At 37.2% G+C, this 22,261-nt stretch overlaps 1 protein-coding gene and 1 pseudogene across 4 annotated transcripts in view; both read right to left on the bottom strand.

The window, feature by feature from the left end:
• Window positions 1-22,261, bottom strand: part of INVS (inversin) — a 174,632-nt gene that overhangs the window by 145,726 nt on the left and 6,645 nt on the right. For all 4 annotated transcript variants that reach the window (XM_047699044.1, XM_047699046.1, XM_047699045.1 and 1 more), the window contains exon 3: window positions 8,739-8,905. In XM_047699044.1, the coding sequence (XP_047555000.1) occupies window positions 8,739-8,905 (167 nt within the window). The remainder of the gene's footprint in view (window positions 1-8,738; window positions 8,906-22,261) is intronic.
• On the bottom strand, window positions 18,971-19,129 carry LOC125084221 (uncharacterized; annotated as a pseudogene).

Genomic DNA, 22,261 nt, shown 5'->3' with positions numbered 1-22,261 from the left:
TATTCTTCAGATATCCATTGGCTATATAGTTTGTAGTAGAGTGGGCACTTAGTAAATTTTTTTTAAAGATTTTATTTATTTAGTTGACAGACAGAGATCACAAGTAGGCAGAGAGGCAGGCAGAGAGAGAGAGAGAGGGGGAAGCAGTCCCCCCCGCCGAGCAGAGAGCCCGACGTGGGGCTCCATCCCAGGACTCTGGGATCATGACCCAAGCTGAAGGCAGAGGCTTTAACCCGCTGAGCCACCCAGGAGCCCCAAAAGTTGGGCATTCCCACAGCAGGAGTCGAACCCGGGCCGCCTGGGTGAAAACCAGGAATCCTAACCGCTATTTTAAAACAAACTACTGAGTGACTATAGCCACAGAGAAGCCTAGAAGTACCTACTAAACACCTCCAGGTGATTCTGATTCATGCTTAAGTTTATAGGGCTTTCCTAGAGCCCCTGAAGCTGACACTGGGAAAATGTGACCGAAGTGCTTCAAAGCCTAGGTCAGAAGCATCCTTCATTCTGTTCTTCCTCATCCTACCGACAAATAATACTCATCAATATCTGGAATTTTACCATTTTTTATAAATAATTTTTAAATTGAGGCATAATATATTTATATACATAGTTAAGTAGATAAATCTTAAGTGTACAGACTGATAACTTTTTATGTAATCAACACACAGATCAAGATATAGATCATTTCCAGTATGACTGAAAGCTTCCTTTATGCCCCTTTTTAGTTAATATCTATATACTGGGTAACCAAAAACCTGACTTGAATCACCATATAGTTTTGGCTGTTTTTAAAATTTGTATAAATAGCTGACTTCTTCTTTTTTTTCTTTTTAAAGAGCGGATTTCTTTCACTCAACATGAGGTCTACAAAATTTATTCATGTGGTGCAATGTATCAGTAGTTCATTATTTTTTATTGTGTAGTATCCCGTTGTAGGAATACATCACAGTTTATTCACCCATTTGCCTATTCATACACATTTCAGTAGTTTGTGCTACTAAGAGTGTTTGCTATTATAAATGACGATATCATGTACACTCTCATACATGCCTTTTGGTAGAATGACGCACTTATCTCTCTTAGGTATTACTGGGATTGGAGTGTGAATTGTGAGGATTCTGTGTGTGTTTGTGTGTGTGTGTGTGTGTTCAGCTTTGTTACAGTCAAACTGCTTTCTAGAGTAGATTAATGAATTCGTATTCTCACTATAAATGTTCCAGTTGTTCCATATCGTCACCATCAATTGGTATTATCAGACCTTTTCATTTTAGACATTCAGATGGTTGTATAGTATCTCACTGTGGTTTTAATTTGCATTTATCTAATTAGTAATGAGGCTGAACACCTTTTCATTTGTCTTTTGAGCATTTGTATACAATCTTTTGGGAACAGAGGTACACATTTCAACATATACCTCAAGATCAAGTAATCTCAAAAACATAATGTTAAGTTAAAAAAGCAAGTTGGGGAATGACAAAGTATAATACCATTTATATGAAGATTTTAAAATGCAAAATAATATTGTTTATAGTTATATCCATATAAAATAAAGGTAGAAAAATGCGTGGGAATTGAAACCACCAAAATTAAGATAGATTGAGAACATACAAAAAGAGGGGAATGGGATTTGGGAGGATAAATAGAAAACTTCAAGTGCATCTCTACTGTTTTATTTCAATAACGAAAACTGGAAGAAAAATAAAAAATATTCAGTTTTATCTCTTCTGAATATTTCTAATGATATTCTCTATTCTTCTCTACAATTTAAAAATAATTAATTTAAACATCGAGGTGCATGTATCCATTTGAATTAGTATTTCGTATTCTTTAGGTAAATACCTGGTAGTGCAATTGCTGGGTTGTAGAGTAGCCCTATTCTGAACTTTCTGAGGAACCTCCATACTCTTTTCCACCGCTGCTGCACCAGCTTGCATTCCTACCAACAGTGTAGGACGGTCCCCTTTCTTTGCATCCTCACCAACACCTGTTGTTTCTTGTGTTATTGATTTTAGCCACTCTGATAGGTGTGAGGTGATATCTCATTGTAGTTTTGATTTGCATTTCCCTGATGATGAGTGATGTTGAGCATCTTTTCATGTGTCTGTTGGTACCCCAATGTCTGTAGCAGCATTCTCTACAATAGCCAGACTATGGAAATAGCCCCAATGTCTAATGACTGATAAATGGATAAAGAAGATGTGGTACACACACACACACACACACACACCCTGTGGAATATTACTCAGCCCTAAAAAAGAATGAAATCTTGTCATTTTCGACAACATGGATGGAGCTAGAGAGTACTATGCTAAGTGAAACAAGTCAGAGAAAGACAAATACCATATGACTTCAGTCACATGGAATTTAACAAAGAAAACAAATGAACAAAGTGGGGGAATGAGAGAGAGAAGCAAACCAAGAGACAAACTCTTAATAACTGTAGAGAATGAACTGATGGTCACCAAAGGGTAGGGGGAAAGGGGGATGGGTGAAGTAGGGGATGGGGATTAAGGAGAGTACTTGTCCTGATGAGCACCAGCTGTTATATGGAAAGGTTGAATCACTAAATTGTACACTTGAACCTAATATTAATATACCTTAACTATATGGGAATTTAAGTAAAAACTTTAAAAAAATAAGACAAAAAACATTCAGGTTTAGGCAAAGGCAAAAAGAATGATGAATAATTTACCAAGAAAAGAGAATTGAAAGGAGAATTGGCTCAGTTTCTTCATCCAGTAACAAATTGGACTAGGCTATCCTGAAGGGCCCTTTTATCTGTGACATCTACTGATTCCTAAAAAGTAGACAGGGAGAAGTGTATTGTCCTATTTTTATAGATGAAGAAACTGAGGCATACAAGAGTGATACATGATGGGAAATTAAGCTCACAGAGCTTGTAAAATACTGCTAGCAAAATTATAAGGGGGTGGAATGGATAATGAAAAGGAATAAATATAACAACTAATTTACACTTCAATAGTTTTGAAGATCATACCGCTCATAATAAATCTATCTGATGTTCGAATTTATTGATTGATTCATTCCTTCATTCATGTATTCGTTAAATATGAACTGAGTCTTTTTTAAACGGCAGGACTTGTTTTAAGACGGGAACTAATAAATCAAATAAGACATAGCCTCTGCCTTCAAACAGCATTCATTGGGGGAATATAGGCTAATGGGGTAGGGAGGGAGTTAAATATAAGTGTGTGTATATATATATATAGATATATGTATGTATATGTATGTACATATACACACAGGAATATAGAGTTACAGGGGACTGAGAGATGGATTGTTTGCTGTGTTTGTGTATAAGTGTGAGTGTGTATAAAATAAGGAAATCCAATATCCTAATATTGTCACCTGATACTAAGTTTTCCTGAAAACTTTTACAGGTATTCTACTCTTCTTCTTTAATTTTTATGTCATTAACATGGAAACAGCATATCTCAAAAATGAATATTAATTAAAATTAATATTCAGTTTTCACAGATGAATTGAGAATTCTGTGTGAATTAAAAGAAAAAGAACACACACACAACACAACCACAGTACGAAGCTTCTTTAGTTTTTGTGTTTGACATGATATAATTTTTCAGAGTGCGTAGTCTTAATCTTCTTGAAGCCAAATTAATAACCTCCTGGAAGATTAAAAATGCATAACTATTAACATTTAGTAAGATTGCTAAGGCTTTTTTATCCTTATTAACAAATAAATATATCTGTAGAAGTCAGAGAAATAGTAGATTCCCTGGAGGAAAACATTTCTAAGAATTAGATATCTTTTGTGAGAAACCCAGTAAAGGTATGACTGATTGCTTTCTTGGATTATACTGAGGGTACAAATGAAAAACAAATTAGGTACAGATGTTCAGTATATTGAGATTAATTTTATTCTTATGGGTACCATTTTCTTAGCTGCTTGGACTAACAGCAATTTGTTTCCAGAGTACTGAGTATGTGTCAAAATAACTAAGCCAATCAGCACAGTTCAATAAGTTTTCCCCATATATGTATTTTAAAACTGGATAAATGTTTCTAATAAACAAATGTCTAGCATTTATATTAATAATGACTTTCTATATAAGTAACCTTAAGTGTATTCATTCATTCAACCAAAGCATGTCAGACACTGTGTTAGATTCTAGGGAATTAAAAATTAAATAAAACAATGTTCTTGCCTAGAGATCTAGTCTAGTGGGAAAGAGACAAGTAAGTAATAATTACAATACAAGGTAATGGAGGGGCGCCTGGGTGGCTCATTGGGTTGAAGCCTCTGCCTTCAGCTCAGGTCACGATCTCGGGGTCCTGGGATGGAGCCCCACATCGGGCTTTCTGCTTGGCAGGGAGCCTGCTTCCCCCTCTCTCTCTGCCTGCCTCTCTGCCTACTTGTGATCTCTCTCTCTGTCAAATAAATAAATAAAATCTTTAAAAAAAACAAAACAAAACAAGGTAATGGGCCTCTAATAGAGACATCAACAAAATGCTATGGGAACAAGAGTTTTTCCTACTATGAATGGAAGATAACATAATTAGTTCACTATCACAAAAAAGCAAAAACATAATAAATAACATGGGAATGGCTGATCTTCAGGTCAGTAGTAATAAATAACTATTTACATGGCATGGCTATTGATATTTTATAAAACACTTGATATATAAGGGAGATAGGCCAGCTTTAATTACCACTTGATATCTTTATCCATGATCTTTGTAAACAACTTAAGAGCAGGAATCCTGTCTTTCATCTTTGTATTCCAAGGCCCTAGCACAGCACCTGTTCCACAGTAACAGTATGAACATATGTTGAATGAATGCATTCATGCACACATATATGAATATTGATGATTACCCAAATAGCACACTTCTGAGTTCACAGATTACAGAAGTAAGTGGGAGAGACAATACTTGGAAAGAATATTTGATATGTGATATGTCAGAGAGGTTCACTAAACAAAGACAAATGGAAATTTAATACAGGCCAGCATGGAGAGCACTTTTTAACAGCAGACATATGTGATTCATTTTTTAATATTTCCTCTAGGTGATCCTCTACACCTACTACTACATAGTAGACATATGGCAACTACTTAATGAATGAACTGTTCTACCTTTACAATGTATCTCTTAGATCAAACTCCTCCTCTCTTGGCCTGACCAGTAATACTTTCTAAGTATCTCCTCTTCTAAAAGAGCTTTAGTTGCCATATTCATCTCCCTAAAGCACTTCAATGGTGTATTTTCTATTTTCAAATTTCTCAAGTAGCTCCCTTGTATTAGGACTTTATTTTAAAACCATTAACAACAAAACAACAAATTAACAAATTAACAACAAAACAAAACAAAAAACCATGGGAGGTACATAGTCCAAGATCCTGGTACTGGCCCAGAGCACAGACTCGGCTACAAATTAATGAGCTAGGGTGTGCTGCGAAAATGAGTTATTCATGTAATTTAAAATGAGAATGGACCCCTACACAAAAATCAACTTGTTATGTCTTAAAGACTTGCACTGGAAAGAAAATACAAGACAATATTAAAACAATCTCTGCTTAGCTGTTTGGTCTCCCAGCTGTTGTTTACTGCTGGGTTTCTTTGAGCCTCCCCCAGCACAAGCACAGTTTAGGAATCTGCTAATGATTTGCAAAGAATTTGTACTCAGATTTTTGGGTTCCTTCTCTGCAGTTCCCTTCGCTCCAGGATTTTGCCCTTCCACATTCCAGCCAGTGCTAACGCCAGGCTCTACCTGTGATTTCTCGCCCTACCAAGATAATTGCTTCCTGCTAGGGTTGTATTCATTTGCATTCCACTTTGGAAGATGCCTTAAAGGATACAGCCGGATGAATGTGGTGTGCATTCTTCATGCTTCTCTTCTCTGAATGACTGTAATTTCTTAGACCTAGCTTATGCTGACTGTTCTCAGTGCCTTCAAATAATGTATATATATTTTACTCAGTCTTCAGAAATTTTTTTGGCAGGTGGGTTGTTCTAAAATAAGTGGTCACGGCCAGAACTGATGCCTAGTCATGAAAGTCTTGTTGCTTGCTCATTTTTCTTTTCTTTTTCCTTTCCTTTTCTTCTCTCTTCTTTCTTTCTTCCTTCCTTCCTCCCTCCGTCCCTCTTTCTTTCTCTCTTTCTTTCTTTGTTTGTTTCTTTCCTTCTAGAGAGAGAGAGCACATGCAAGTGCCAGAGGAGGGGGAGGACTAGAGAGAGAGAGAGAGAATCCCAAGTGGACTCCACGCCAGGTGTGGAGCCTGATGCTGGGCTTGATCCCACAACTCTGAGATCATGACCTGAGTCAAAATCAAGAGAGCCTCAACCAACTGAGCCACCCAGGCACCCCTCTTCTTTTCTCTTTAACCATTCAATTGTTATTTTACATTGTGTTTCTTTTTTTTTTTTTTTAAGATTTTATTTGTTTGAGAGAGAGAGAATGTGAGAGAGAGCGAGCATGAGAAGGGGGAGGGTCAGAGGGAGAAGCAGACTAGGGAGCCTGATGCAGGACTCGATCCCGGGACTCCACAGTCAAATTTGTTTATTGTTTCTGCTGACTCTCATTTGTGATAGACTGCTTCCTCATATATATGGGGATCTTTCACTGTGAGATCTTGTTTGGTCTATGTAATATGGGGGAATCCTGGAAGTTTAGGGTGAAGATGTTTTCTCTAAAGAGAATTTGTGTTTGTGTCTGCTCAGAGGCAGGGTGTGCTATAGACCTGGGACATATTTCCAACTCTTCTTTGAGAGTTACTTCTAGACTCTTCACAATCTTACTCCTGTTGGATCTCTACTATCTCTGATTTTGAAAATAACAGTGCTTTTGCATAAAGCACAAAATGAAATGCAATACCCAGTTTTGATCTGGACAGAGTAGAATACTAAAGGTTTATGACCACCCTTGTTCTGGAAATTTTACTAGTGCAAGTATAGCCTAAAGATAGATTGCCACTTTGGGCAAATATGCAAAAACAAACCACAACACAGAGAAAGGGGGAAATGTGTAATTATCAGATAGTCAAAAGACCATGAAACGTGTTATTTATGAGTTCAGCTATGAAAATTGTGACATGTAAATCAGAGTTCTATTTATTCTTTGATGCTGTAGGAAATCACAATTTAAAAAAATAAAGAAGAAACAAAAAGCCGAAGAAAACAAATGCACCACATCCTGTGGAGAGACTTACAACCGACCCCTTCTCTTCCCTTTGGGTCACTTTCTACCTCTACAGAGATGATTGGAGGCTCATCAACTCAAATCCCCAGTTTTTTCACATGACCCACCTGATGTGAAGTTAGGTTCCTCCAACCTCTATGTCTGAAGTTGGGTTTTAAACCTAAATGAACCACAATGAAAAATCTAAAGTGTATCAAATTCTTAATACTGGGGCTATTTCTAATCTGAAATGTTTACTTTTTAATGATAACAAGTTAAATGGAGTTACCCTTCCTGACTGAATAATTTTAACAGCTGACAAGCCTAGGTGAAAGGTTATAAATACCTACATAGTAGTTAAAACTGAAATTGAAAATGAGGGAGATTTAAAAAAAAATTACTATAATGAAAAGCAAATTCAAGAGCAATAACTTTGGGAATAACCTGACAGACCTAACTGATCACAGCGTGTAACTAGCATATTCAGTAGGATATCTTAATGTCAGTCTCTTTTTATGTATTCAACTAATGAAAAAGGTATTTTTCTAACCCCTCAATTAATCAGCTATATCTGGTTCACATTTTTTAATGGGAAATAACTCTAATAGTCTCTGCTGGATCTAATTTTTATTGCTTTTTATTCCAAAAATATATGTCTAAAATAATAAAAAGGAAAATATCAGGCACTGGAAATATATTTTATACACCATAATTTTATGGAAGGAAAAATCATTTTCAAATAAATAAGTCTTTCAATAAATATAGAAGCTTCCCATTTTAATTTTTTGATATATTTATCTTAAAAATCTCAGCTCTTAACAATACCCTTAAAAAACCTGAAATCCTTTTTACTGGCAATATGGTTTTAGATTTTTAAAAAGTTGAAATACATTTAGAAAATAAATTTCTTTTATGCTTCTTAATGCCCATACTTTAAGAGAGACAGTAAGTTTTTGTTGTAAAAGTAATTAATACTTGTCAGGGGAAAATTTTTAAACGGTAAAAAGTACCCAATGTTACCAACATTAAAACCCAACCACTAGTAATACCTTAGTGTTGGGGTGCCTGGGTGGCTCAGTCAGTTAAGAGTCTGCCTTTGGCTTGGGTCATGATCCCACAGTCCTGGGATCAAGCCCAATGTTGGGCTCTCTGCTCAGCGGGGAGTCGGCTTCTCTCTTTCCCTCTCCCTCTATGCTTTCTCTCTCTCTCTCTCTTTCTCTCAAATAAATGAATAAAATCTTAAAAAAAAAAATATGTACCTTAGTGTTTTTCTTTCTGGCCTTTGCTTTCCCCCATGCATAAACTGATTTGTAATATGGTTGATTCCTTTTCCTTGACTTAATCTTAGATCATAAAATGAATTCCATTGCTCAAAGAACTTCGTTGGATAAATGAACAGAGCCACTGATGATTACCTATTTTTATTCTCTGCAGTTTAGACTGTTTTTAGAGAAGCACATAAAACTAAGAGTCACATACTTAAGATTTCTTTATCACCTGTCAATTGCATAGTTCATTAATCAACTTCTAAATACCTCACAAAAGGTTTACACTTCAAAGTAATTTAACTTCTCACCTTTTGAGCTGCAAGATGGAGGGCTGTTCTCTGGCTGTGGTCAGTTTTATTAACATCTGCTCCTGCCTTCAGGAGAGCATCTGCACAATCCAGTCTGTCAGCCAACACACAATACATAAGCGGTGTCCTCCCAAATTGGTCTTCTTTGTCTTTAAGGGCAGAGTTTCCTATGAGTGCAAGAAACAGATAGTGATATCTGATAATTGCTGTTGTTATACTAACAGGACTAGGAGTTACATTTATTAATTTTATTAGCAAGCCCTGTGCTAAAAGCATGAAATATGCCACTTACTCACCCCATGAGACAGATATTACCATCCCCATTTTATAGGAAACTGAGACTCAGAGAAGTTAAGTAACCTGCTTATAGTACACTGAAAGTAGGTGGAGCTAAAATTCAATCTGGTAATTGATTCTAAAGGCCATATTCTTAACCACTATATGTTATGCTCAATTAATATTGTGAGATATGGACCTAATTGTTTTCCTCACTCACTCCTCTCTTTCAGAGACTAAATGCTAAGCATAGTGGTATGTTTTTATGAGAGATACAAAACTGAATCATGATTGGCTTCCCATGTTTGACAATATGGAGCAAGGCATACTACCCTGATTCTCCTGCTAATTACAACTAAAAACCCCAGGCAAAGTACATGAAAGGTGGAGAAAAAAAGGCAAACTGTCTAGGGACTCAGAACAATCTGATGGTGAGTTTCCTGTCTGTTTGTCTGTCTTTTTTTTTTTTTTTTTTTTTTTGCCTCCTAAGTACAATCTGGGGGCTAGAATAGCCCACAACCAGAAACGCAAAAGAGCAGACACAAAATTCCCCAGGAAGCCTGCTCTCTCCAGTCAAAAGATTGGGAAGAGGGTAGCCCTTGGAGCACTTACCCCTGGCTCTACTCAAAGCACGTACAATTAAAGAAACTGTACCTCTTTTCCTCCCCACTGGGCACCACAGAGACTGTGGAGAGGAGCCCTATAAGCCATCACGTCCTGAATTAAGCAAAGGAGAGCAATGAAGTAGTATCTTACCCCTTCCCGACTAGAGAAGCAGGGAGGATTATGGAGAGAAGGAGGCTGGAGAAAGCAACTCTTTAAACTGATGCAAGAAGTCATAAACAACTCTGAACAACCCATGTGTGAGATTAACCAGAATCAAAGTGCAAGAGTTTTGAGAATTGAACTATGGTGAATATTGCCCAGATTCTAAATTAGCTTAGGTAATACATAGGTAGGGCAGACTGAAAAGCCCTACAAGAGCTGTGAAAACTAACCTGACATTAGAACCACAGTCCACAAAACTGGAACAGAAAGTTTATTCTAAACCTAAACAGATCTTCAGTCTATTAAATAGAAGATTTAAATAGGATCCTGAGTCTCATAACATAATATACAAAATGTCCAAGATATAGCCCAAAATTATTAGACAAAGAACCAGAAAAACATTAACTTAAACAAAAAAAGACAATCAACAGACACCAATACCATGATGATACGGATATAATTAACTGACAAGGATCTTAAAGCAACTATATTAAAAATGCTCCAAGAAGCAATTATGAACACTATTGAAACAAATGGAAAATACAAAGTTGCAGCAAAGAAAGGCAGAATATAAGGATGAACTAAATGAAAATTTCAGAATAATAAACATTTAATAAATAAGTTAGCAAAGAAAATAACTAAAATAAAAACCTCATTGAATGGAGATGACAGAGGAAAGAACCACTGAACTTGATGACGGTCCAATAAATATTATCCAATCTGAACAGCTGATAAAAAACACAGAAGCAAAAAGAATCCACAGAATCTCAGGGCTCTGTGGGACAATAACAAAATACCTACCATTCATGCCATCAGAGTTCCAGAAAGAGAGGAAAAAGAATGAAGGGCTAAAAACATATTTGAGGGAATAATGGCTGGAAATGGTGCAAATCTGGTGAAAGACACAGACCTGCAGATTTAAAAAGCTGAGCAAAACTCAAACAGAATAAACCCCTAGAAACCTCTACGTCAATCATAATCAAATTCCTAGAAACTAAAGAAGAAAAAAATCATGAAAGCAGCCAGAAAGAAACAACATATTATCTTTAGGGGAAAAACAATTCAAATAACAGTGTATTTCTCAAGAGAAACTATGTGGTCAATAAGGTAATGACACAGCATTTTTCACGTGTTGGGATAAGGATGGGGATGAGCTGTTAACCAAGAATTCTATATCCAGTGCTTAGGACTGGGGAGAAGGGGAGGTATTAAAGGGGTCATAGCTAAAGGGGATAGGGTTTCTTCCTAAAGGGTGTGGGTAATTGTTCTAAAATTAATTTTGGTGATGTTTCTACAACTCTGAATATAGGAAACCCATTGAATTGTACTTCAAATTGGTGAACTGTGTGGTATGGTGGTACGGTCAACCTCAATAAAGCTGTTACAAATAGCCCCATTATATATAATTTAAAATTTATATAAAAGTTAAAATAATTTAAAAAATTTTAAATTAAAATACTAAAAACATTCGAGAAATTCAGGGAAAGACAGGGAAGAAAAAAACAGGAATGAAAAACAGGGAACAGCAAACACATAGTAAGCTGGAATTCTTAATTCTTAACATTAATAATTCCATTAAAGGTAAATGATTAAAAAAAAAACACACCAATAAAAAAAGAGAGGTTAAAAGTAAAAGAATGAGCACAGATATGCTATATAAACATGAATTAAAAGAAAGCTGATTAACGTCAGATATTAATATTTTATAAAATAGACTTTAGAGCAAAGACAATTACCAGGAACAAACAGAAGCATTATATAATGATAAAGGCATCAATTTACCAAGAAGACTTAACAATCCTAAATGTGTATGTACTAAATCATGGAGCTTCAAAAAACATGTAGCAAAACCTGATAGAATTGGATGAAACATTTGAAAAATTTACAATTATAATTAGTAACTTCAATACCCCTCTCTCAAAAATTGCTTGAACTGCTAAAATGAAAAGCAGCAAGCATAGAAAAGAATGGAATACCACTATAAAGCAGCAGGACATAACAGATATTTATTGATTGTGTCACTCAACAACAGCCAGATATATAATCTTTTAAAGCACTGATGGGGCCATTTACCAAAATAGACCATATACTGGTCATAAAACAAACATTAACAGATTTAAAGAATTGAAGTTAAACAAAGTATATTCTCTGACAATAACGGAATTAAACTAGAAATTGGTAACAGAAAGATAATGGGAAATCATTGAATATGTAGGATTTAAACATCACACAGATAATCCATGAGTTTCAGAGAAAAATCTCAAGGGAAATTAAAAAACATAATTAAATGAATGAAAATAATACTAGTGTTGTAAGGTTCCTACTCTAAACATGAGGGGGCTTGGAAGGAAATATACAGCATTGAGTACTTGTATTACAGTAGAACAATAGTTCAAATCAATGGTCTATACTTCTACCTTATGACACTAAAAAAAGAAGACCAAATTTAATCCAAAACCAGCAGAGGAAGTACATAATAAAGATAAGAGCAGAGATCAATGAAATTAAAACTAGAAAAACACTAGAGAAAAATCAATGTAGCTAAAAGTTGGTTCTTAGAAAATATCAATGAAATTGATAAATCTCTGATCAGAGTGATCATTAAAAACAGACCAGACAGAAATTTCCAATATCAGAAATGAAAGCAGAGAAAACACTACGGAGCCTGAAGTTATTAAATGGAAAACATGGGAATATCATAAACAATTTTATCCCCATAAGTTCAAATTTAAGTTAAACAGCAAGAGAGAGAGAGAGACCCACATACACACACACACAGATGAATAGGATAGAATTGAGAGCACTGAAATAGACCTATAAAAGAATATGATCAATTGACTTTTGACAAAGGTGCAAAGCCAAATCAATGGATAGTTTTAAGCAAATGGCACGGAAAAAACTGGAATTCATACCCAAAAGCAAAAAATGAACAAATCAGAAACTCTCAACCTATACTTTTCACCATGTACAAAAATTAGCTCAAAATCAATCATAATCTTAAATGTAACACCTCTATAACTTTATAAAACTTTTAGAAGCAAACTAAAGTGATAACCTCTGTGACCTTGGGTTAGACAAAGATTTCTTAGACATGATACCAAAGAACAATCCATTTTAAAAATTAATAAATTGGATTGTACCACATTAAAAATACTGTTTGTAAGAACTGTTAAGAAAATAAAAAGACTGCTACAAATTGGGAGAAATATTTGCAAAACACATATCTGGTAAGGTCTCTTACCTAGAATAAATCAACAAAACTAATAGGCAAACTAACAGACCAGGAGAACTATTTGCAAATGACATATCTGATAAAGGATTAGTATCCAAAATACATAAAGAACTTATTATAAAACTCAACATTGCCAAAAAAGAATTCTTACTACTGAATAATAAAAAGACAGATAATGAAATTTAAAGATGGGTAAAAGTGTTGAATAAACATTTCCCCGAATAAGCTTATGAAAAGATGCCCAACATCATTGATACAGAAGGAAATGCAAATTCAAACTATAATATGATAAAATTACATATCTATTGGAATGGCTAAAACAAAACCAAAACTGAAAACAAACCTGACAACAGCAAATGCTGGTGAGGATATAGAATGCCTAAAACTGTCAGATATCACTGAAAGTAATTCAAAATGGCACAGCTGGGGCACCTGGGTGGCTCAGTGGGTTGGGCCTCTGCCTTCGGCTCGGGTCATGATCTCAGGGTCCTAGAATCGAGCCCCGAATCAGGCTTTCTGCTCAGCAGGGGCCTGCTTCCCCCTCCCCCTCTGCCTGCCTCTTTGCCTGCTTGTGATCTCTCTCTCTCTGTGTCAAATAAATAAATAATCTTTAAAAACAAAAACAAAACAAAATGGCACAGCCACTACAGAAAACTCTGTTTCTGATTAAGTCAAATATAAACATACTACATAGCCCAATAATCTCTTTCCTAGGTGTTTACTCAGAAGAAACAAAAGCATGAAGGCTTATATTCACATAGAAACTTGTATTTGGATGTTTATGGAAGCCTCATTCATAATTGCTAAAAACCGGAAACATCCCCGTTGTCCTAGTGGAGAATGACAAAAGAACTGTAGTCATCCATACGGTAGAACACTGCTCAGTAATAAAAAGGAATAAACTACTGATCTACTGAACAAGGAAAAGTCTCAAACACATTTATGCTAAGTCAAAGAACTCTGTTTCAAAGGATACATATGGTATTCATTTACAACATATTCTGGAAAAGGTAAAACTATAGGGAGAGACCAGTGATTAACAGTGACTGGGATGTGGGGAGGGACTGATTATAAGGGGACACAGAGGCATTTTGGGGTGTGGTGGAACTTGCCTCTATCTTGATAGTGGTGATTACATGACTCCATTTTTGTTAAAATTAAGTAACTGTACACTACCGAGGATTAAGTTTACTGTATTTATGGTATTATACTTCAATAAAGTTTACTTAAAAACAACAAAAGATACCTCCTGGCTTGCACTTCAAGTGAAAAAATTTTGCTACTTTCATGATGGACAGTAATCAGGAATTCATATATAAGTTGAGGGTAAGATACAAGTTGAAAATGAGGGAAGCCAGTTACTTTAAAGTGCTTTGGCATAAACTCTGCTAATGCAGATGGGAAAACTGATCAAATGAAGTATTTTTAAAGGGAAATATTTTTAAATACTTTTAAAGGGAAATATAAAGTATTTTTAAAGGGAAATATAAATGCTAGGGGAAGAAAAAGAAGGTGTTGCACTTCTGTTTGGGTTGTTTTATGCCTAAAATTAAGCCATTGTGTTAGCTTTAAATATTTCAATATGTATGTTTATATATGTAATATTACATAATATATATTTAAATCTTAAACGTAACAGGACCCAGAAGTACTTTATAGTTTCTTAGATAACTTGCTTTGCTGATCCAGATTCCCCCGTATTCTGGTAACAGATCAAGAAAGGTCATTGTTCTTGAAATCTGAAAGAGCCTTACAATTGGTGTGTAACTCCTGGAGGAGGCAGGTGTTCCTTTTTAGAGTCTTGGTTTTGAAGATGGAGGCAAGTTCTGCATTTGATTCAACATATCTAATAACAGAAGTCCCCGTGCACAAGTCTTCTGAGCAGTAGAACAGGACTAGCTACCATTCCCTCCACAAGGGCCTCTAATGTCTGATCCAGAAGACTCCAGAGAGTCTATCACTGCGTTTGTAGATAAGGACTCATTTAAGCCCAAACTCCCTAACAAAACTAAAACATCTTTATAGGTAGAGCATGTTCCTTTCATCACATGAGCCCTTCTGGAGTCAGAATGATACTTGTAGAGCATATACGCAGTAACCAGGGCAGTCTCTAGCTGTCTTTCACAAAGGACGCGCACTCTCTACGGACACTTCGTCTGCCAGTGCTGAGCAAAGAGAGTAGGACCTAGGATTAGCAAGATGATGGTGATTCATATTTAAATTCTCTTTAAATAAAAACTTCAGTGAGGGAGAAGATTTAGGAACTGTGGTCACAAGAACAAATGTTGAGAAATGGAGTCCATCACCACATCCCAGGATAACCCTAACTGATCAGGCTTCGTAGGGCCAAAGTGAAGCTAGCACTATGGGGTTAATAGTAACTGTACCTCATAGGATACAGAACTTAGGACCATTGCTATGCTTTTCCCCAGTGTTCTATAAGGTACAGGGAAACGTCCAGCCTTCTCTGCAATCTCCAAAACACTTGCTTTTGGGTGACTAGTGTTACAATTCCCGACACAGAAGACTTTAATTGGGTTATGCTATCACCATCCAAGGTGTTAGGCTTGCCTATCTGGCAGAATTCGTGTATTTGAGGAACCTGAAAGCAAGTCTCCCCTATTTACCATGAGAAAAGCGGCATTCGGCCTCCTTTAGGTCCTATTTTGAGTTGCTTTAGGGGGATGGTGGCTTTATGGCTAGTTTGAGTCATGAGAGTCCCGTCAGGTTCTGAGCTTCTTGGCTAAAAAAGAGAATAACTGAGAGAGCCCTGTGCATTTACCCACCTACCCTACCCCCTTCCTCAGTTCCCTCAATTATAATATTTAGCCGATGCCATTCCGGTCTGCACAACAGCTGAGTTTTATGTTCAAGCGAAATGATTTCCTGTTTGGAAGCGTTTGGTGACTGCAACACGCTGTACAAACGTGGTAGGGCTTGGGACGTGAACTAAGGCTCACTGGATAGCAGTGCACCTGAATTTGAATTCCTGTCAGAAGCAGCTAATACAGAAAGCAGCTGGCTCGTGTGCTGTGTGGTTTTAATTATTCTGGCAACTGTGGGGACAGCCTCTAATCCGTGACCAATTGGTGCTCGCTGAACGGGGGCTGGCGTTCCGCATGTGCTCGGCCTGAACGCAGCTCCCACAGCCGAGCTGGAGCCATGATCGGAAAGCCACCGCCCCACTGCGAGCAGTTACTTTAAGGCTGGCTGAAGCAGAAGGAATAACCATTCCATTTGGTTAATGGAATGGTGTGTGCAGAAACCAGAGCTCCAGCGGTTAGAAGACACGACTGCCGCTTCCGGTGATGACCAGGGCTACTGCGCCACAGGGTGCACCACGAGCCAGGCTAGCCTTCTTTACTAACCTCCTCTTTGCTGGCTCTCAAATGTTAACCTGTGTGTGGCATCAGAGATGCATTTCGTCTGCTCTCACCCACTTCTTACGTCACACCTTTTGCACTGTCACAATCTTGGGAAGGCGTTTGTGGTCATTTAAAAAGGATTTGCCCGGGCGCCTGGGTGGCTCAGTGGGTTAAAGCCTCTGCCTTCGGCTCAGGTCATGATTCCAGGGTTCTGGGATCGAGCCCCACATCGGGCTCTCTGCTCAGCAGGGAGCCTGCTTCCTCCTCTCTCTGTGCCTGCCTCTCTGCCTACTTGTAACCTCTGTCTGTCAAATAAATAAATAAATAAATAAATAAATAAATAAATCTTAAAAAAAAAAAAAAAAGGATTTGCCTATGGTTATAAGGGCAACGTGGGAACGATGGGAAGAGCATAGGATTCAAAACCAAATAAGCTGGTTTGAGCCTCAGCGGTGCAATTATTGCAACGGAATTTCTTAACTTGTGAGTCTCAGTGTCCTAACATATAAAATGAGAATTATACTAATAACAAGGGACATATTATATTTTGAGGTCACCTGAGATTTTACAAAATATTTTTATATTCATTTTATCTCATTATAGTTGTCGTTGGCATCTTAAAATAGCATTTATACTCGTTGCCTCTTTTTTTTTTTTTTTAAAGATTTATTTATTTTAGAGAAAGAGAGGGTATGAGCAGGGAAACGGACAGCGGAAGAGGAGAAAGAGAATCCACAAGCAGACTCCCCAGCTGGGCATGGAGCCCAACTCAGGGCTTGATCCCAGGACCCTGAGATCATGACATGAGCTCAAATCAAGAGCTGGTGCTTAATGGACTGAGCCACCCAGATGCCCCTGATATTTTGAAATTATCATAGCTATTAGATCTTCCATTAGACCTTGCTATTTAATATGTTAATAAAATATGATTGTAGGCATATTTTTATATTATAATTTTAGAATAGTTTGACATGTGTATTTCAATATAGCTGCTTTTCTTTGGATTCCTATATGTCATATTTAAAGCTCTTAAAATATATTTTTGAGAAGGGGTTCGTAAACTTTATCAGATTACCAAAAAGACCTGTAGCATAAAAAATCATTTAGAAAAATCCAGCCTAGGGACGCCTGGGTGGCTTAACGTCAGTTAAGCATCTGCCTTCAGCTCAGGTCATAACCTAGAGTCCTGGGATCGAGTCCCACATTGGCTCCTTGATCAGTGGGGAGCCTGCTTCTCCCTCTCCCTGTTGCTCCCCTTGCCTGTACTCTCCCTCTCTCCTACTCTCTCTGGCAAATAAATAAAATCTTAAAAAAAGAAAGAAAGAAAGAAAGATCGATCCAGCCTAGATAACTATTAAGTTCATCAGTCAAGGTTCAGACCTAATCAGTTATTCCTCTCTTGTGTTTCTTTTTTTTTTTTTTTTTAATTTATTTGACAGAGAGAGAGAGAGATCACAAGTAGCAGAGAGACAGGCAGAGAGAGAAGGGAAGCAGGCTCCCTGCCAAGCAGACAGCCTGATGTGGGACTCTATCCCAGGACCCTGAGATCATGACCCGAGCTGAAGGCAGAGCAGAGGCTTAACCCACTGAGCCACCCAGGTGCCCCTCTCTTGTGTTTCTTATTCTCTCTGTGTTCATATATATGAATGCGCATATGCATACAGAAATACCTCCCCTGCCTGGAGGATCCGCAGTTCCAATGAGCTTTGGAATCAGACTTCCAAGCTTCAGTCTAAGCTCTGTTAATTATTAGACAAGTTACTTAATCTCTCCATACCTTAGTTTCCTCATCTATTTTCAAAATGAGGGTAACAAGAGCACCCAAAACTCTTTGTAGTATTTTGCTGGTTAATTGAGTTAATGAGTTGCAAAGTACCAACACAGGGCCTGGCACATATAACATAACTTTATTAAATGCTGGCTAATTTCATTACTTTTATTAGTATGGTATATATACATGTAAGTCCATAAACACATATGTATAGAGGCGCCTGGGTGGCTCAGTTGGTTGAGCCTCCGACTCTTGATTTCAGCTCAGGTCATGATGTCAGGGTGGTGAGATCGAGCCCTGTGTTGGGCTCCACGCTCAGTGCAGAATCTGCTGCTCCCTTTCCATCCCCCTCTGCCCCTCCCCTGGCTCAGGCATTGGTATGTGTCTGTGCACTCACGGTCCCTCTCTCTTTCAAATAAGTAAAAAATTTTTAAAATAACTACATATATCTATAAGCATTTATAAAACATTGGGTGACCCTAACATTTAAGATCATTGTTGAGGCAAAGGAAGACCTAACTTGAAATAATGTCACTACTCTACCACTTAGGAGACCCCCTCGAATGACCTAACCACCGTGTTGGGAGATGTCATAAACAAAGAGAGAAGACAACTTAGAGATTTGCACTTGTTTAGGACATTGACAGGTCATCAAAAGTTGTGGAAGAATCAGCATGGTGCTGCCTTGTCACTTTACCACTGCAAACAATCCAAACACTACTGGCAGTGATGACAGGACCAATCATTACACACTATGCATATCTTCAAATTATTCTGTTTAGTATTCACAAAGCAAACAGTATTATTCTCCATTGCATTTAGAGATTTTCCATTTTAAGACATTTCTGAAACTATGTAAGAGTCGATCATTTCACTGTAAGTCCAACCTGACAATAACAGTAAATAGGTCCTATTTAATTAGCAATAATTGCACCTCGGATAAACCTCATTGGCTACAATACTGCCACTGCGTAAAGCTAAGGTCCTATATATATTGTCTACTATGTGTCAGGTGTGATGCTAGATTTTTTTTTTTTTCAGATATCCTTGGCATATATCACTATATTAGTTGCAGGTGTATAATATAATAATTTGATAATTGTATATATAGTGAAAAGATCACTACAGTAAGTCTAGTTAACATCTGTCACCACACTGTTATAATTTTTTTCTTGTGATGAGAACTTTTAAGATCTACTCTCTTAAAAACTTTCAAATAAACAATACAGTATTATTAACTACAGTCAACCCTGATGTTTTACGGTCATTGTCCTGATGAACTCTCACATAAGCAAAGTATCATAGTCCATAGTTTTCAGATAAGGAATTGAGACTCAGAAAGATTAAGTGGCTTATCTGGGGGAATACTGCTAATAAGTGACAAAGCAAAATCTCAAATTTGGGTTTATCTGACTCTAAAACCCACATTCTTTCTATGATACTACATTGTATAGTAATAAAATGAATCTACTAAATTCTATTATCAACTATATTGCTGGTATTCAAATTATTTGAGTTAAGAGAAAAAGCTACATATTTACAAATGATAGCCATAGTATATAAGGAATTTACTATGTTTGTTTATGCTTTTACGGCCCAGGACTGAGCCTTAAGTCATCTGAATCGAGGATGTAATATTGTGTTAAAACATTAATCCGTTGTATTAGGTTAGACACTAAAAATTGCTACTAAAATGATGTCTCATTCAGGGAAAGCCTCTTCAGTCCTCCTCCAGAACAATGGATGGCAGAGAAAGTGTTCGATTTAATTAGTTGTGTATGTAGAAAGAGATGCTCATCTGTTTCCATGGAGTCGAACACATCACTGACATACTTCTCCATGGAAACAGAGAAGAGAAAACAGAAAATGCGAAAGTGAATGAATTCAGTGAGCAGTTGGTGAGCAAAGATTCAGGAAAAAAATAATTCATCCTGTAGTACTACGCTACTAGTCTAGGAAAGAGAAATAGCATATATTTAGAGATCATCAAGATGCACTGCATAAAAGAAGACGTAAGATACGCTGAGATTTAAGATGACAGGGTTGTTGTTTTGGTAAGGATATACAAATACTGGGAAATGCCAAGAGCACAGGTATGCCTGTCTCTGCACAGACGACATAATGGCAGAATTCTGAAAAGATGAGCAGGGTTACAGCTCAAGTCGGTAAGGAGACAAGGGGATAGAACACAGAGGGAACACATTTATAAAGTAAATTTATCAGCTCTACACTAGTTTCACATAATTTTGTTCTGCTTTGTTTTGAAGGATTTTTTTTCCTTAAAAAAATCTTTTTTTGGGGGGGGATTTAAAATTATAGGAAGATTTCAAGTTTTGTTATGTAACACATTAGTTAATTCGCATGACTGAACCTGTACAACCACTTTTAATTTATAACATCCTGCATGTTTTATTTCCTTTGAAGGTTATTTTTCATTAAAACCATAAAGAGTTCATTTTATAAGATGTTTTTCCTTGAGGTAGTCTGACTTAAAAAAAAATTTCCAATGGAATTTAGCGCGAACCTGCCTCTCAAGTCAATTTAATTTAACTTAATTTAATTCAATTCAACTCGATTCACAATTAATCCCGGCCCTCAAGACGATTATAGGCTTCTTGGGGGGACAGGTACTTAAAAGAATGATTACAACATTCATTGACTCCTTCAACAAATATATCTCATGGCCCTACTATGTGCTGAGTACTGTTCTGGATTTTGCAGATAAAGTGATGGATTCAACAGACCCCGTCTATTCTCACAGAGGCTACTTAGCTGATAGGAAAGAGATGCTACAGTAGTCATACGTATAAATATCCAAGTTCAGTGAAGAAACACTGCAGAGTTCCAAGATAGAACATAATAAACAGATTTCACTGAGCCTGGAGGATGAGGGCAGGCCTCTTTGAGGAAGTGACCTAGAACCTGAGGTCTGAAGGATGAGAACAGTATTTCAGGCAAATGCCCTGAGACACAAAAGGGCTTGGTGGGTTTGAGAAAATGAAAGAAAGCCAGTTTTTCTCAGAACAGAGTAGATAAAGGTGAAGCCGGAGAGGGGAAGAGGTACAGGCGCACTTTTAAGTTTTATTCCAAGTATAACGGGAAGCAGTTAAAGAATTCTGAGTAGGGAAATGACAAAACTGTATATGGAACTTTCGGTTCAAGAAAAAATTGTAACACAACAAAAGAAGTTCAAAAAGTACAAAAAGAAGTAGGCTATAGTATTTGAGCTCTATACCTATGTGGTAAAACTATAATATAATTATTACTGTAAACGTCAAGATAGCAAATCACTCCAAGGGGGAATGAAGAATGCATTAAGGGGATTCTGGGGGAATAATGTTCGGTCTCTTGACCTAGTGGTGGTTACACAGATGTTTGCTTTATTTATGTGTTAAACTTACGTAAGTTGTATGTATTTCTCCATATGTTTACTTCAAAATAAGTATTTTTTTAAAAAGATTTATTTATTTATTTATTTTAGAGAGAGAGAGGGTCTGTGCACGTGTGCATGCACAAGCTGGGGGTGGGGTGGGGGAGGGGAGAGGGAGAGAGAACCTCAAGCAGACTCCCCTTTGAGTACGGAATATGTCACAGGGCTCGATCTCATAACCCTGAGATCATGACTCATGATGGGAGCTGAAATCAAGAGACGGATGCTTAACCGACTGAGCCACCCAGGTGCCCCTTGTTTTGTTTTCTCTTAATTAAAGAGTGGACTGAGGTAAAGAAGCTTGGTTGTGGTACAAAGAGTGACAATTGCTCCCCATATCCATTCAGATTTTTCTAAGAATCGAGCACCCTGAATTTTAGCTGGGCATGATGCCATCAAAGGAGAGACACGTTAGCTTCCTTTGTCCATGGTGTGGCTCTGTGTCCATGTCCTGTCCGCCTCCTAAATGACAAATGCTTTACTGAACTCCCCTGCTCCTGCTGACGGGGCTATGGCTACAACAGAAGCATCTGCTTTTGCCCCCCAGATGGAAGCCACATGTTGACAACAGCAGAGCCAAGTCCTAGCAGCATCCCTGGGTGATTTTGTGAAGCGGGGATTTCTACCCACCATAGGCTGCCCACTTACATTTGCACTATGATGGGAATAAAATATACGTCG

This window comes from Lutra lutra, chromosome 13 (genome assembly GCF_902655055.1).
Source record: "Lutra lutra chromosome 13, mLutLut1.2, whole genome shotgun sequence".
NCBI lineage: Eukaryota > Metazoa > Chordata > Mammalia > Carnivora > Mustelidae > Lutra > Lutra lutra.
The sequence above is the reverse complement of the archived record's forward strand: the minus strand, read 5'-3'. Positions and strand labels throughout refer to the sequence as shown.